General features: G+C 42.4%; 1 protein-coding gene across 1 annotated transcript; it reads left to right on the forward strand.

The window, feature by feature from the left end:
- Positions 1-5,966: 5,966 nt before the first annotated feature.
- On the forward strand, positions 5,967-14,753 carry NIPAL1 (NIPA like domain containing 1). Its single transcript, XM_072335771.1, has 6 exons — positions 5,967-6,132; positions 9,540-9,803; positions 10,682-10,738; positions 11,133-11,223; positions 11,865-12,025; positions 12,821-14,753. Exons 2-6 carry the CDS (start codon positions 9,557-9,559, stop codon positions 13,423-13,425), a joined length of 1,161 nt encoding a protein of 386 aa, XP_072191872.1. The 5' UTR covers positions 5,967-6,132; positions 9,540-9,556; the 3' UTR covers positions 13,426-14,753.
- Positions 14,754-15,742: the final 989 nt, after the last annotated feature.

The following is a 15,742-nucleotide window of genomic DNA, read 5'->3' on the forward strand; positions in this document are numbered from 1 at the left end:
CTTTACTAAGTTGTATTACTATCATGTTTTCTTTTCTTTGTTTGCACATTCTTTCTTAAACCAGTACATTGTCACGTCTTGTTACACTGATGTTATGTCAATAGTCAGACGCTGAATGCCACCTTGTAGTATTCAGGCGTGAAGTTTGAAAGTAACACAGATAAGTGCTTCCTTTGCTTGTATTTTAGGTTATTTATTTCATAATTTCTTTTGCTGTATCATCACCAACGGTTTGCTTTTACTCCCTTGTATTTCTAAATGTGACTACTACAGCAAACTACTGACTTCTCAAATCTTATGTACTAAAAATTAAATATGTTAATTCCTATGTGTCAAAATCTTTAGGGCTGCAAGAAAATGAGGGCGGCATTATCCTACAGGACTGCAGTGAATGGAAGATCAGCTTCCACTTCTTCTGCTTTCTTATTTTACCCATTTCTCACCTTGTCATTGGTCCACTGTGTTCCAAACCACAAAGAAATCGTCAGCAGATTTAAAACATGAAGTCTATCAAAGCATGAATCTTCACTAACACGCAAAAGGAGTCCCTAGCAGTTCTGCAGTAAAAAGTTTCATCAGTGTACATGCTTACCTTGGTAATGTAATCTGCTGCTTCTTGTAGCAATTCCAGTCCTCTAGATGAGCCACGTTTCCTTACTACATAGGTGGAGCCACCGTGGTAAGCTAAATATCATCAGCATATCAGAATATCAACCTTAAATCCCTTATTATTTGATTTCTCAAGGAGCCAGCTCTGTGTGTGGCTCCCTGAATTATTCCCAGGGAAGGACATGGATGTTAGAGGAGGATTTCCTCGACCTAGTGATGGATTTTGAGATTTAGAGAGAGATGACAGTGACAGTGGCAGTCACTATTATCCTCTGCCCGAGCAGATGCTTACTGGCCCTTTTGACACGCAGAAAAAATGGCAAATACTGGAGCATGCTCTGTCATAAAACTAAAACCAAACCAACCAACCAAACACCTGTTAATACCTATATACTTGGTGTCCTTTTTTGACCCATTTTTTTAATAATGTGGATGCATTTTTTGCTGTAGCAACAGTTCTTCCCTGGAATAGAAAAAAAAAAGCATAAATGCAAATTTATGTTTATGATTTTATCCTCTTGATGAACAATAAGAAACAATGTCAAACTATTGGAGGTTCTTCACTAATTTAACATAATTTTTACGTTCCTAATTCTTTAAAACATAAAAACAAATGAATAAACCAAAACAATAACACCACTAATTGTATACATATGCTTAGTGGAAAAACACTGAATCACAGACTTGCAGGGATTCAAGACATATATCTTCCCAAAACCAAGAGCAGGAGAAAGCAATACTGCTAGCATTCCTAGAAGCCACCATAAACTTTGCAGTGCACGTGATTGAGTGGTCTTTCATGAGTGGATGGATGAATTGTAGCTTCAATCACAAACCCAAAATGATGCTCAGTACCACAAATCAGTCTCCTGACCAGGTGAACAATTCATCCACATCTGGTATTGGACCAGGACTGATTTTATCTGTCATTCTCACAGGCTTTTGCCTGGTCTGCAGTCTGAGTGATCCCAGTGTTGAATGCTGAGCAGCTAGATTGTGAGCATGTGGTAGCACTGAGTGGCCAGCACTTACACCTCAACTGTGTATCTCTTGAGCACCAGACTATAACTGTGCCCTTAATGAAAAGCAGATTTGTATCTGGCAGTGCCTGTGCTATGTCTCTAATTCAAACATAAACTGCAAAGTAGAGTCAGCTTTTCAATCAGGTGGAGAAAAGCGAGCTTTAAAGGAACTCATATTCCCATAAGTTGCTCTTACCTGTTTTACAGGAGAGCTTTTCAGCTCTCAGACATAAGAAGTGGAATCCCACTGCATCCAGCCAGTTCCCTATCCAAAACTGGCACAACTCTATCCTCTTTAAAAGCCAGTTAACCAGTAGTCATTGACTGTGGTGACAATTAGACTAGTTTAGAGGCAATACCTCTCCCCAGGGATACTTTTTGTACCATTTTGTATTTCGGTGAAATAACCTTAACTGGTAAAGGAGGATGCCTGACACTATTGGATTATCATTGTAGAAGGCCAACTGTAATCTATTTCTGTATCCTGCTTTGTCAGTGTATCTGTAATTCTTCTCAATCCTATTAAAGCTGTCCCTAGATTCAAACACTCATAACCAAAGCACTTGATACATCAAACACAGGCATTCATAAACAAATAGATTTTAACAGAGCAGCACTGCATTCCAGCTGCACGTTTTTTAGCTCTGTGAACAAAGGATTGGGTGGGACTGCAGTTGGGGCAGGCTCATTTTCTGCAAATACTGCTCTGTGTCTTCTAGTGCTGATGACATTTCAGCATGCAATGCATGTAACATCGGAAAAGCCATAGCTGAGAAGGCTCTGAGGCTTCTGGCAAGCGGTATCTCCACCAGTAGGTGGTACTGCATTTTTACTTTAGCATTAGAAGGGTTCTAAGTGGAGAGGAAAGAACTATTTGCAGTTTAAGATGCGTGTCAGTGTGTTACATTCATTGATGGGGATGAGGTTGGAATCTGAAAGCACTGGGCAGACTTTCAGCTCAACTTTTTGTGGACATGAAGATTAAAGGGCACACAGACAGCACCACATAACATGATAGGAGCCTATGTCAAAGCCTTTTACCAGTACAGAAGATAGATAATGGTGACCATACAGAAGTATGCTAAAGTGCAGACATTCATTGTAGCATAGCAGATAAGAAGACACTCTCTGCATTTTTGAGGCAACTTGTATAGGACTAGTAATTTCACAGCAAGCACAGCTTTTTGATCCTATTGAACTGCAACCCGGAAGCACAATTTCTTGTACCAGTTGAGATTACTTCCTTTACACATTGTTCCTACAGGTCTGATCTCTGGAGGTTTTATTAATGGGGCAGGAAAAGGAGGTTTCTGATGTCAATTTTACTTATAAATGTACAATTATAAAGTTGTCTTTAGACCGTTCTTATATTTATTGAAAACTAACAGTCCAGATCAGAGTTTGCTTGGCAGTCAGCTTCAGCAAAAGCATTCTTTGCATGAGTTACAGAATTTTTACACAAATTTCTTCTGCATTTTCCAATGAAAAACAGTACAAAACCAATAACAGCTTTTTTGTAACATTTTCCTTTATTTTCTTTTGGAAAAAATGAAAACTGTGACACAATTGCTCTGGCTGTTGATACCCACATCTGTTATTTCATACACAAAAGGACTGATCTTTGCTTAGCTGTAGCTGGCAGAGCTCCACTGGCATAAGAGGAGCTGCACTGACTTATTTGCATGCACTGATGCTGCAGGCATTGATCTAAATCAGTCACACGTGTAATTCTGAAGGGTAAACTCATGTATTTTTCCTCTTTATCTCACGTGATAAGATTGTATATCAAGCCCTTAATTTCTTACCCAGTTGACCTTTGCACATCATCCAAAATAAAGAAAAATGTATCACCATTGATAAATGAATTTTATGTACTTTCTTTCCTCCAGGCATTGTCTCAAAGTTCCTTAAAACTTGCTTAGAGGTCTGGAGCACCTCTTCTGTGTGGAAAGATTGAGGAAGCTGGGTTTGTTCAGTCAGGAGTAGAGAAGGCTCCAGAAGACCTCAACACAGCCTTCCAGTACTTGGAGGAGGATGAAGAACAACTTTGTACATGGTCTAATACTGACAGAACAAGAGCTAATGGTTTTAAACTAAAAGAGAGGAGATTTGGATTAGACTTCAGAAAGACGGTCTTCACTAGGAGGGCAATGAGGCACTGACACAGCTGCCCAGAGAAGCTGAGGGTGTCTGATACCTTACCTGGAAGTGCCCAAGACCAGGTTGGATGGTGCCCTGGGCAACCTGAGCTGGTGGGTGGCAGCCCTACCCACAGCTGGGGGTTGGAACTGTTGGGCTTTAAGGTCCCTTCCAGCCCAAGCCCTTCTATAATTTTATGATACAATTTATATTTCAACAGAGAAATAAGCGTATCTCAGATTAAATATTTTATTCCTTAATTAAAAATACTTCAACGCTCATCACCTACTGAAGGAGTTGGATGGTAGAGAAATACACCTACAGAAGTGTTAACCACATTGTTCCTCAGTATTCTTCTAGGGACCAGAGTGAACACCAGAACCACAGTGAGCTCTCTGTAGAACCATCAGCTGGGCTGCTTACAAAGATCAACTCTTAGCATGCTTCAGCTGCTGTGCAGGAAGCTGGGAACGTGACACACAACAGAGCTAGAAGCGTGAACCCTCCAAGCTGACTGGCTGGAGGGGGATCAAAGTAAATAGAGGAGCTGAAGCTGTGCATCTGTTCAATGCATACCATGCTTGTGTTGAATGAGAAGATGAAGCTTGCTCTCACATTTTCAGATTGTGCTTTTAGATATCAATATAACTGTTTCAAATAATATTTAGAAATATTGATCTCTTGTAGCAGTAATCTGTTATAGAAACAATGAAGCTGAGAATAAAGTTGAGAAATCACACTATTTCTACAAGGCAGCTTCCTCGTGGCTCGGGACATGTTCCATAGAATTTCCTACAGCAGTGTAGACATTGTAAAGATAAAGAGGAGAGGTCCCTAAATGCGTGCAGCACTGCTTGTATTCAAAATAAATGCAGACATAAATAATAATAATAATAATCAGACTAAGACTTCCAAATAGATCTCTCAGTCTAACCCAAATACCATGTGATCAAGGCTTGGAACTCTGAGTTGTTCTGCAACTATGTTTTGCCACCTTGCACCAGCATTAATAAACTGTAATACCAAGGATCACTGACTTAGGGACAGTGCTATAAAGCATGGCTGCAACCCAGCAGCAAGTCCCTGCCATGCTCTGGTTCTGTGCCCTATTTGCAGCTTAGCTTGCATCCAGCTTGTGGTCTGTGTGCCTGCTCCAGGTCCTGATTGTCCCAGATAGCAAGGAGACACATCTAGGATTAGCACAGAATAACATACATTGTGTAAATGTATCTCATATAACCATGCTAAAAACATGGGCTTCATCTTCTGCCTTGAAACTACTGATTGAGTAATAAGGCTAATTGCTTCTATTCAGCCACACCTGGGCAAACAGCGTCAGAATCTGCCACCTGCCTATGGGGCAAGTGGTGAAGAACAGCATGGGCAGCACATTGCATGCTTTGTGTAGCCGCATGCTCAAAATGTTCACCTCTTCTCCCAGAAGTGAACAGGAACAAAGTTAAATTAGAATGTCACCAAACCATTTGAGTTGGGAGGGATCCTTAAAGATCATCTAGCCCAGCTCCTCCACAATGGACAGGGACACCTACAGCTCAGTCAGGTGCTCAGAGCCCCATCCAGCCTGACCTTGAATATCTCTAGGGATGGGACTTCCACCAGCTCTCTGGGCAAGCCATCCTTATTGTAAAAAAAATTCCTCCTTATTTTCAATATAAATCTCCCCTTTTCTGGTTTGAAACCATTTCCTCTTGTCCTACTACAACAGACCGTGAATGCTTCCCTGCATGCGCTCCGATAGGTAGGTCTATGTCACTCCCGTACTGAGGACCCCACATCTGAATGCAGCGCTCCGGGTGGGGCCTCACCAGCACAGAGCAGAGGGGCAGGATCATCTCCCTCGACCTGCTGGCCACACTTCGCCCAGGTTACGGTCTGCTTTTTGGGCTGCGAGGGCACACTGCCGTAGCAGAAATGAGAGAGCCGGCCGGATGCAGCAGCGGGACGTGCAGACACCAGTCCGGCCGCGCGAAGCCCCCGCCTCGCAAACGACAGCCGCGGCACGACGGGCGTCCCACGGTCCGCCTCCCTCGGGGCGGGACGGACAAGGGACAGACAAGGGCCAGGCGGAGCCGCTGTCACCGCCTCCTGCCCGCTGCGGAGCCGGCGTGGGGCGCCCGCAGGCGCGGGGCAGGCACGGGGCGCGATCGGTCAGTGCCGCGCGGGGCTCCGCCTCTCGGTCAGTGCTGCGCGGGGGCTGCGCGGCTTCGAGACCACCGCGTTGCGAGGAGCTCTGAACAGGAGGCGGCTCGAAAGCAGGAAGCTCTGCTGCCATGAACATCTCTCCCCCCGCGACGGGGCTGCTGCGATGACGGCTGCTTTCCTCCGCCGTGACGTCGCGCAGGTGTTGGCCGGGGGGGTGTGGCGCTGGGAGGGCTCCTGCCTTGGGTGGGCGGTGTGAGAGGGGGGCGAAGAGCGGCCGTCTGCTGAAATGGTGATAACAGTTCGCGTGTTTGACTTTCGGGAGCGGCTTTGTAGCTGTAAACTCGCTTTTCGGTTTCTTTTGTGTGTTTCTATGCCGGGAAGCTGTAGACCCCACGGTCAGGGTTTAGTAGGGATGCGCTGGCATCTCCCCGAGTGGGAGAGGTGGGCACCACCAGCGTGACCTGTCCTAGGAGTGCAGCGAAAGTGGACAGTGATGCATGTGATGCATATAACTCTTGGGATGAGGTGGGAGCAGCGTGCTCAGAGAGGGGTGAGGCTGTCACTGCCGGCCTGCGGGACACGGCAGTCACTGGTTTCTATGACACTGCAGGAAGTTACGCGGGGTACGAGCAGTGTGGCCGAACCCTGCCTGTCTGCTGCTTGTCATCAGATGGTACTTGGGTGGCTCAGGAAAATCTTACTGGGAGAACAGTCAAAGGTGAAGCGGTGTGTCCACCTCCAGTTCTGGATGGTTTCCTGTTGCTATCAGCCTTGAGTCAGAGCTCCCAGCGTTTATTCCTGAAGGAGCGGCCCTGGTGACAGTTTCATGTTGACATTTGGGAGTGGGGAGGAGAAACCGGCTTAGCTACATCAACTGTGTGAACCTTAAGAGCCCTCCCTTCTTTGGGACCCCACCAACTCCTGCAGCCCTTCCATGCAATCCTTAAGCTGTTTGCAATGGGCCACAAAGCTGCAGTACCTCCTTCATCAGCCTCCTTTTGCCACCTCTCCCTCCATTCTTTGAGCTGCAGAATACCATCATTCTTTATGCAAGTGGAACAACTGATAATAAGTAATAAACTGAGGTCACAGCTGCTCAGAGTGACACTTCTCAGCTGGTGGAGGGGACACGCTGAAGATCCAGGCTCTCTTTGTAAACGTGAGCAGTGATTGGGTTTCAGAAGAGTGGTTCCGTGATGTTCTGCAGGTGTCATGATGAAATTGTTATGGTTGGGTGTCATACGGTCTGATGGGGAACAGAAAACTCAAGAACAAGTAGCGGATCATATAGAAGGCAATGAGCTGCCATTCTACAAATAGACGAGTTCGCCATTCACCAAAAAAATAAGTGAGAAAAGTGTTGTTTTCTTCCCTGTAAAAACACAACACACTGGCACAAAAACACATTTACAACCTTGGGTAGCCAAAAGGTCACTCTTACGAAGCGTTTTTGTGCTTTCTTTTAATTAAAGGCCATAGCTGCTGCTGCCTCTAACACAAGGCCTGCAGTAGCCAAGCGGTGTTACAGCCTTCACCAGTCCTGTTTAGCATCATTGTAAGAAGTTAAGCAATGCACTCAATGCTTCATTCCTTTTCTCTCTCTCTTTTATTAAATACTATTTACTATGCAGCTTTTCCTTTGATTCGAGTACCTCTAAGAAACAAAACTAAAGCCTTGTTACTTTGCAGATAGCAAAAATACTGTAATGTTGGTGGATTCTCCTTTCCTGGAGGAGTTTTTGTAGAGAATCCATAGAGACTGTATGAGAGCAGCTAGCCATATCTCCAGGTTTTCTTGGGTATACATTTCTTTGCCAGGTGGCAGCTGAGAAATCCAAAACCTTTCTGGGACTTCTGGCCACTCAGCAGAGGAGCAGCTCTGGCCACACTGCAGACATTTAGGCAATCCTCAGTGTGCCTATGGCACACACTTCACAGAGGTGACCCTGCCAGTTGGAGGAGCAGGTGACATATTCAGGTCATGTTGCGTTTGCGCTGTGTGCAGTGACAGCACATCTATAGACAGCTGTGTGGGAAATCCTGACTGTCAAAATACATCAACACTAACCTGACACTGAGGTGTTGCTTTCTTTTTTAACTGATATAAAAGACACTCAAACTGCCAGGGAAACTTTCTATTGTTTAAGTAGACCAGCTCACCCAGTTCAACTAGTTACATGGTTTAAAATCACACTCTGCTACCATCCTTTCTTCTGTGTCATGTATTAGATTTTCTTTGTTTTCCTTGTTCATCTACAAGTATTTGCTGCAGAGCAGCTAACACCTCTCATGAAACATATTCAACTCACTCTACGACAAAACAGATTGAATAGCTTTGCTTTTGAGCCTTCACAATCCCACAGCAAATGGGAACAGATCCACAAAGGAGTGCTCAGCAGGGCATGCTGCAGCACTGAAGTAAGCTGGCAGGCAGTAGGACTGGGGGTAAGGACGCAGGAGAGGGGAGCAATGGGCAGGCAGGAGGACATGACCCAGGAGCTTTCCAAACTGAGGAACTATGGTAATACTTCACACTAATACTTTAGTACTTATAAATATTTTCTGATACAGATGCAAATTGGTATTTCTTATTCCTGTTTCTTTTCTTCTTATCCCGTTTCTTTTGGATTATTCAGCTGCAACTTCTAGAAATGGTATGATTTCAGAGCAGTAGTATCCTCATGCTATGCATTAATGCATTCTAACTGTAGGATTTTAGTTTTAACCTGCAATATACGGGCATACTCATCCCATGCACCTTTGTTATAAAGAAGTCTGGCTAAGCAATTCAAAACAACTTCTATTAGGTCAAAACTCTCTTGGCAAACAAGGAAATATGACTGCAGAGCCTGAAAATCAAGTGGAATCTTACAGCAGTGTGTTTGCAGCACCATGTGGTGCAGGACTCCCTAGAGCAGGCATTCATTCTTCAGTCCTTGCTTGCAAATGGTGGTATCTCCTAGTGTTGGTATCAGCACTCTCAGCTGCAGATGAAGACAGGCTGTCAAACTTCATACCATCTCTGATTCTTTTGATGTTTTACATTTTCCATCCTCAGCAGCATTAGGTGAATTATCCAAGGTTAATTATTGTTAATTGTGTAATGAAGTACTTCTGACTCAACATTAATACTCCTATAGCTTAGGTAGGAGAAGACACAGAGGCACATTCTTTTCTACCAAATATCGAAATCTTTTTTTCCATTGAAAAAAGAAAAAGTACATTGCTGATGGTGCCATTAAGCGGGATGATTCCTTCATGTGTCATTTAATTACAGGGAAAAAAAAAAAACAGAAACAAAATGATTTGTTACATCAAATGCTTTCTGTGAATTACAATGGATTAAGCTTTTGTACTTTTTTTTGTACTTTGACTGAGCCTATGTAGTGAGAAAATCTCTATATAAAGTAAGGCATGCACCTGTGAATTAGAGGAATGTGTGGTGGTCCTGGGACAGAACTACGTATGTTGTGTGGATTTTGTGCTGGCACTTCAGGAGCTATCTGCAGGGCCAGAAGGGACATGGAAAGGAGCGAGCAGCACAGGGTCAGGCGCCTTCAGAGCTGTACCTGGCAAGTGAATAGCTCTCCCTGCTTCCTCCCTCAGGTGCTGTGTTTGGGCTTATGCCATCACATCTACCAGGCCTGGGGCAAGGCCTTCAGCGGGGCCAAACCCCTCCTTCTCTCCTCATCCCTATGGACGGAACTTTCAATGAAACAAACCTGAGGCCGTCTACACCTCTCGGAAGCCAGTACCAGCTCTACATTGGCCTGGCTCTGGCGGTCAGTTCCAGCATCTTCATTGGATCCAGCTTCATCCTGAAGAAGAAGGGTCTCCTGAAGCTGGCCGCCAAAGGAGCACTCCGTGCTGGTAAGCAGTGCTCTTGCTGGGCATGGCTTGATGGTTTCATTACTAGTCATGCTAGCACTGACATATAACTCCTCCCTGACAGCAGTCAGATACCAAATGAAGTTCTCCCTTTGTCCTAATCTTCAAAAAGTCTATATCTCTATCATTTTTCCTTAATTTTTCTGCCTCTTTTGAGATAGGAAGTCATGAAAAGGTCTCCTTCACTTTTAAAAGTAAAAACTGCAATGAGCTATAGAAGTACTCATTGTAAGAGTTTCTACAGTTAGTACAAGTAATCTTCCATTGATGGCAGCAGATGTAGAACTAGAAACAAGTCAAGAGCTTTAAACTCCTCCTCAGACCGATCTGATAATTGCCTTTATGGCATTTACATGTACAATGTTAGCAGTTATTCTTTTGTTTGTTGCATTTATTGCAACATCTGTTATTCCAGAGAATTGAGTACTAGAAAAATATTACGTAGCACAATTTACTTATATTTTTAAAAAATTAATGCATGCAGTGACATTTTTCTTTCTTAATTTCTTTCTATTTAAATCATGAGTCAAAAGGCAGCTCTCTGTGCAGGAATATACTGGATCTGACCTGGGAAGGGACTTCAAAATATTCCTTAGGCTCGCTGAGAGTCTTAATTGATGCTTCACTTTTTCTTGGCACTTTTCCTCTGTGTGTATTAGTGACAAACATTTCTCACAAGTGCAGGTCGTAAAGCAGCAGTGTGATTAAGATGTGAGTCAAATACAGACAAAATATTAATGTGCAGATAACATGATGTTTCTATACTCTGTATGACTTGATCCAAATGTAAACCTGTGCTTTTTTGTTAAAATAAGGTGATTTCTCTCTTCTAAGGTGAGATTTTTTTTCCCCACTTCCAGGACAGGGTGGCTATTCTTACTTGAAGGAATGGCTTTGGTGGGCTGGACTACTTTCAAGTAAGTCACCCTTTTATCCCCCAACTATATATAAATGCTACATAAAACAGTTCATTTTTAACAAATTCATTTTCTAATTTTTCTCTTACCTCAGTTAAAAGAAATACCTTTATGACTGAAACCATTCTGGTATCTCATGTCAACTATTTTCTTTGCTCTTTGGGGTTCTTTGCAGAACAGCAGCCTCTTCTTTATTATCTAGTCAGAAGCAATGTGGTTGAATCCGTCTAGCTTCTATGCACTGTCCCTGTTCCTTGCAGGAAGATGTAGTCAGTGCAGAGCTGTTCTGCAAATGCCTGCCTTCAGCTCTGTCATCATAGTCATACTGCAGCATACAGTACTTTCTCCAGTTCTTGTTTCCATAATGTTCATCCAAATATTCTTTTTTCTGCAGTGGGTTTGGGAGAAGCTGCAAACTTTGCTGCCTATGCCTTTGCACCAGCAACCTTAGTTACCCCTTTGGGTGCCTTGAGTGTTCTCATAAGGTTAGTGTATATTGGAAGCAAACTGATCATTCACCGTCTAAGGGAAAAATAATGACTTTGGTTAAAAGCAGATAATTTTAATAAGAAAACTGAAGGACAATTACAGATAAGAAAGGCTTGTTGGTCCTCAGTGCAAAGATCCCTTGATTACTGATATTAATCTCCTGGGTGGAGGGAATGAAGTCTTGTTTCAAAGACTGATATATGCAGCAGCCTTCCACATGTTCCATGTGCGTTTATTATCAGCATATACCTGGAATACCGCTGATGCACAGTGTTAGAAGGCTGTAACTTATTTCCTCCTACAGAAAATACACTTTCCTTAAAAAATACCTTATCCTGTTTTTCAGTGGTGACAAAACTTTAGGGCTCTGTGTAAGTGGTCCGTACCTCTGACCCAGGCAATCACTAATGGTCAGTTCCTTAAGAAATTCAGACCCTTCAGCCTAGAGGGGTCTGATCAGAGTTGCTAAATTCCCCTTAAGATTCAGATTGACCATTGTTGTGCAAAGCTCCTTGTAATTTGATTGTTTCAAGCATGTTTCCCCTATATCCAAATTCAAGAGTCTTCAAGTTACTCATATTACAAAGTCTCACATGGCTGGTGGACCTGAACCTTTTATTTCTGTTTTGTCAAACAGTGCTATATTGTCATCCTACTTTCTGAAAGAGAAGCTGAATATTCACGGCAAGTTGGGCTGTATTCTGAGTGTTCTGGGTTCTACAGTCATGGTTATTCATGCCCCAGAAGAGGAGGAGATCACCTCGCTGGATGAGATGAAAATAAAACTGCAAGATCCAGGTCTGTACGCTTAACCTGACATACATTATGGCAGACATGACAGATTTTGATGTGTTCTCACTTCACTGGATCTGTTGGTGAGTGAGTGGATTGGGATAACTAATCTGAACGTCACGGCTGCAGAGCTTCCTTGAACTGATTGTGCCAGATACCCAGAATCCCTTAACACATGCACGAGCACATATGGCTTCTGCACATGTACCGTATTTCCCAAAGAAGCAGGCTTGAAAGCAGTTCATCTTACATGGCTTCTTGCAGATTATTCGAGTAAGAAATGATGCACTGATTCTTCCTGCCTTCCAGCCCACTGAGGAGTTCTAAGGCTCTATAAACCACGTTACCTCCACTTAAAATAAATCACAGCTTTAAATAAGGTTACTTTCAACCCGTTCTTAACTTAATTCATTTGAAATGCTGTTCAATTATAAGTCCCAGTTACTACCTTGCTCTAAGTAAGCAGGAGTTCACACTACTTCAAACAAATATCTTTGATGATAGCCCCGGGTTACACTTCATAGGGAATGTGTGTTTGAGAAGTGGAAGAATTTCATATGGAGGAGTGTAGCATAGGACAAAATGGGCTAAATACAAGTTAGTTCATAAGTCAGCTCATAATCTAAAAGCTCATACAATCAAAGTTAAATATATAGTTGGCATTTTAAATACAAAGCATGTATTTTGTGTTTATTTCAATGCAATGAGCTTGTGCTTCAGTTCTTAGAGAAACTGAAGTTTAACAACTTCTAGCATGTGTTTGAATATAGTCTGATATTTCATCTTTCCTCTTTCATACAGTGTTTGTTGCATTTGCTGTTCTCCTAATGTCTGTCGCCCTCGTGCTGATATTCATTGTGGCTCCACGGAGAGGTCAAACAAATATACTGATCTACATTTTAATTTGCTCACTCATTGGTGCCTTCTCCGTCTCATCTGTCAAAGGCCTGGGCATTGCCATTAAAGAAATGCTGGAGTGGAAGCCGGTTTATCGACATCCCCTGTTTTATGTTTTGGTGGGAATCCTATTGCTTTCAGTCAGCACCCAGATTAATTATCTCAACAAAGCACTGGACACATTTAACACATCTCTAGTGACACCTATTTATTACGTGTGTTTCACCATGACAGTGGTGACATGCTCCGTCATCCTGTTCAAGGAATGGAGTAGCATGGACCTGGATGACATCATTGGGACCCTCAGTGGATTCTGCAGTATAATAATAGGAATTTTTCTATTACATGCTTTCAAAAATACTGATATCACCTGGAGTCAGCTGATGTCCAGTGTTGCAAAAGAATCATCATTGCCGCACTGCGAGTATGAAACCTCTCACACTTTATTGGAGAGCATGGAAGACCCAGCTGTGATATATGGGGAGGACAATGTTTTATTCAGCCAATGAAACTCTCAAGGGACAGTTCCTCATCCCACTGTCGTGAGCTGCAGACTCACTTGTATCTACCGGACCACTCTTTGTCACTGCTATCCTCTGGAACACTGCCTGTAAAGGCACACTCCTCTGTGCACCAGCTGTTGGTAATAATGAATTAAGATGTTCAATAATTGACATGAGGGACAGAAACCTGGTGGTTTATAATATGTCAAGCAGTGAACAAGTTTGTCTAATTTTTATGAAGCATCTCCTATTGGAGAATTTTAGCAAGAAAGGTTTTTTTTCCACATCTTGGGCTGTTCAGGGTGAGCTCAGAACTCTTGTCAGAGCTTTAAGCAAGAGAGCTGGATTATTAAAAATGACTTTTGATCAGCTGAAATTCATATGCTAAGCAGAACCTCTTCTTAAAACAGGCTGCGTAATGTGCAAGCTCACAATTTATCCGTAGGAACAAAATGGTTGCTACTACCTGCAGCATGCTTGCACACGGGCTTGTGTTGTGCCAAGTTAAACTTGATGCTAAATCACAGAATCACAGAATGACCCGGGTTGGAAGGGACCTCAAGGATCATGTAGTTCCAACCCCCCTGCCTAGCAGGGCCACCAAACATACACGTTTACTAGATCAGGTTGCCCAGGGCCCCATCCAACCTGGCCTTGAACACCTCCAAGGACGGGGCATCCACAACCTCCCTGGGCAGCCTGTTCCAGGGCCTAACCACTCTCCTAGTAAAGAACTTCCCCCTGACATCCAACCTAAATCTTCCCTCCTTCAACTTGGATCCATGTACTTCCTTTCTGAAAGGTGTTCATGAAACATCTTATTTGTAAATTATTTTTCTTTTATTTTAGTGAGGATTTAGAAGCTATCAAAACCTGAGAAGTGGCCCTAGGGATACTTGCTTGAAGTTATTTCTAAACAGCAAGCATCTTTTCAACTTGAATAGGTTTGTAATTGACATACGTACAGGAGGAAGTAGTAATTATACCAATCACCTAGATGTTATTTCTAAATCCTTGATTAAAAGAAGCAGGAATTCTGTATTTCCTACCGTACCTGCTTGTCTACTTTTATATAAAAATAACATCTTCTAGGAAAATGATGTTATTTTCTTGTAATGTCAGAAAATTCAAGTTAATGCTTATTTCCGTGGTGCACAAGAACTCTAAAATGTTACAAAGTAAATTATTGATTATCTTTTGTACAGAAGTTTTTGCTAGAAGAGGTATTATTTTTGAAAGTGTTCATATTTAGTAAATGATTTGGAAGAATTTTAATTTTTACTGAAATTTTGCTACTATTTTTCTCGTAATAAATTATACATGGATTACCTATTAAATGACCAGTGTTTTGTAAGCATGGGGAAAAAAAGAGAGTAATTTATATTTACAATCAGCAATAAAAGTGGTTTTAGTAGCACATCCTGTGTGCACGCACAGATTCAAGAGGAAGGTCCCTTCTGAGGTCCCTGCAGTTCATGTGAATCTGGCTAGATCGTGACCTTCTTTTAGTAGCTTTGCCTTCTGATTTTTTTTCTGATAGGAAAGCAAATCTTGTACTCTCTTAGAAAAGCCAGCTGTAAAACTACCTTTAACTAAAAAGCCTGCAATATTTAGGTGCAGATGGAGGGCAGAGTATGGGGTGACCGAGAGGTTTTGGTGTCTCCAACAGAGTGACGCAGGTTGTTTGGATGTGTTATTTTCACTCTTAGGTTCTACAGAAAGCATCAGCAAGGAGCATTTAATACTGATGATAATATTAGCTGCCGTAAGACAAGGATTTTGAGGAACAAGATTGGCAGGCAAATGAAATGCCTTCCCTTCTAAACTAGGGAAGGAAAACCAAAGCTGAATAATAGGGAGTTTTTTATTGTGCTCATGTTTTTATGGACAGTCTTTCTGTGAATTTTCAGATTTTCCAGGCAGCAAAATGGAAGCTGTTTTTTAAAGTAACCTGAAGTTTTGGGGAAGAAGGTAGAATGGTTAACAACTGGAACAAATAAAACCTTAAAGGCAATACATCACTAAGCAAATTAGGGCTTTTAAATGTGGAAGTAAAACCATCTTGGTAGTTACTCATTGCTACCATAACTCAGGACAAACAAGCAATTAAATTAATTACACAGCTGTGCTGATTAGATGTAGGTAAATCAAGAAGACTCAAATAGGTTACATGATCTGCAGGGAATTTGGAAGGTCATTACTCCCTGTAAGAACCCGCCTTCCCAGCCACACTTAAAACAGCCATGCCCCAGTCAGGTTTATTCCCAAAGAATTCTCATTTGGAACTTAAACTTCTTTACTCATGATGGCTGTAGCCTGGAGT

The sequence above is a fragment of the Excalfactoria chinensis genome, chromosome 4 (genome assembly GCF_039878825.1).
Source record: "Excalfactoria chinensis isolate bCotChi1 chromosome 4, bCotChi1.hap2, whole genome shotgun sequence".
Taxonomy (NCBI): Eukaryota; Metazoa; Chordata; class Aves; order Galliformes; family Phasianidae; genus Excalfactoria; species Excalfactoria chinensis.

Coding starts and splice junctions, on each gene's coding strand:
- NIPAL1 (XM_072335771.1), top strand. CDS start 9,557: ATGCCATCACATCTACCAGGCCTGGGGCAAGGCCTTCAGCGGGGCCAA. Junction 9,804..10,681: donor CAAAGGAGCACTCCGTGCTG/GTAAGCAGTGCT, acceptor CCCCACTTCCAG/GACAGGGTGGCTATTCTTAC. Junction 12,026..12,820: donor AATAAAACTGCAAGATCCAG/GTCTGTACGCTT, acceptor TCTTTCATACAG/TGTTTGTTGCATTTGCTGTT.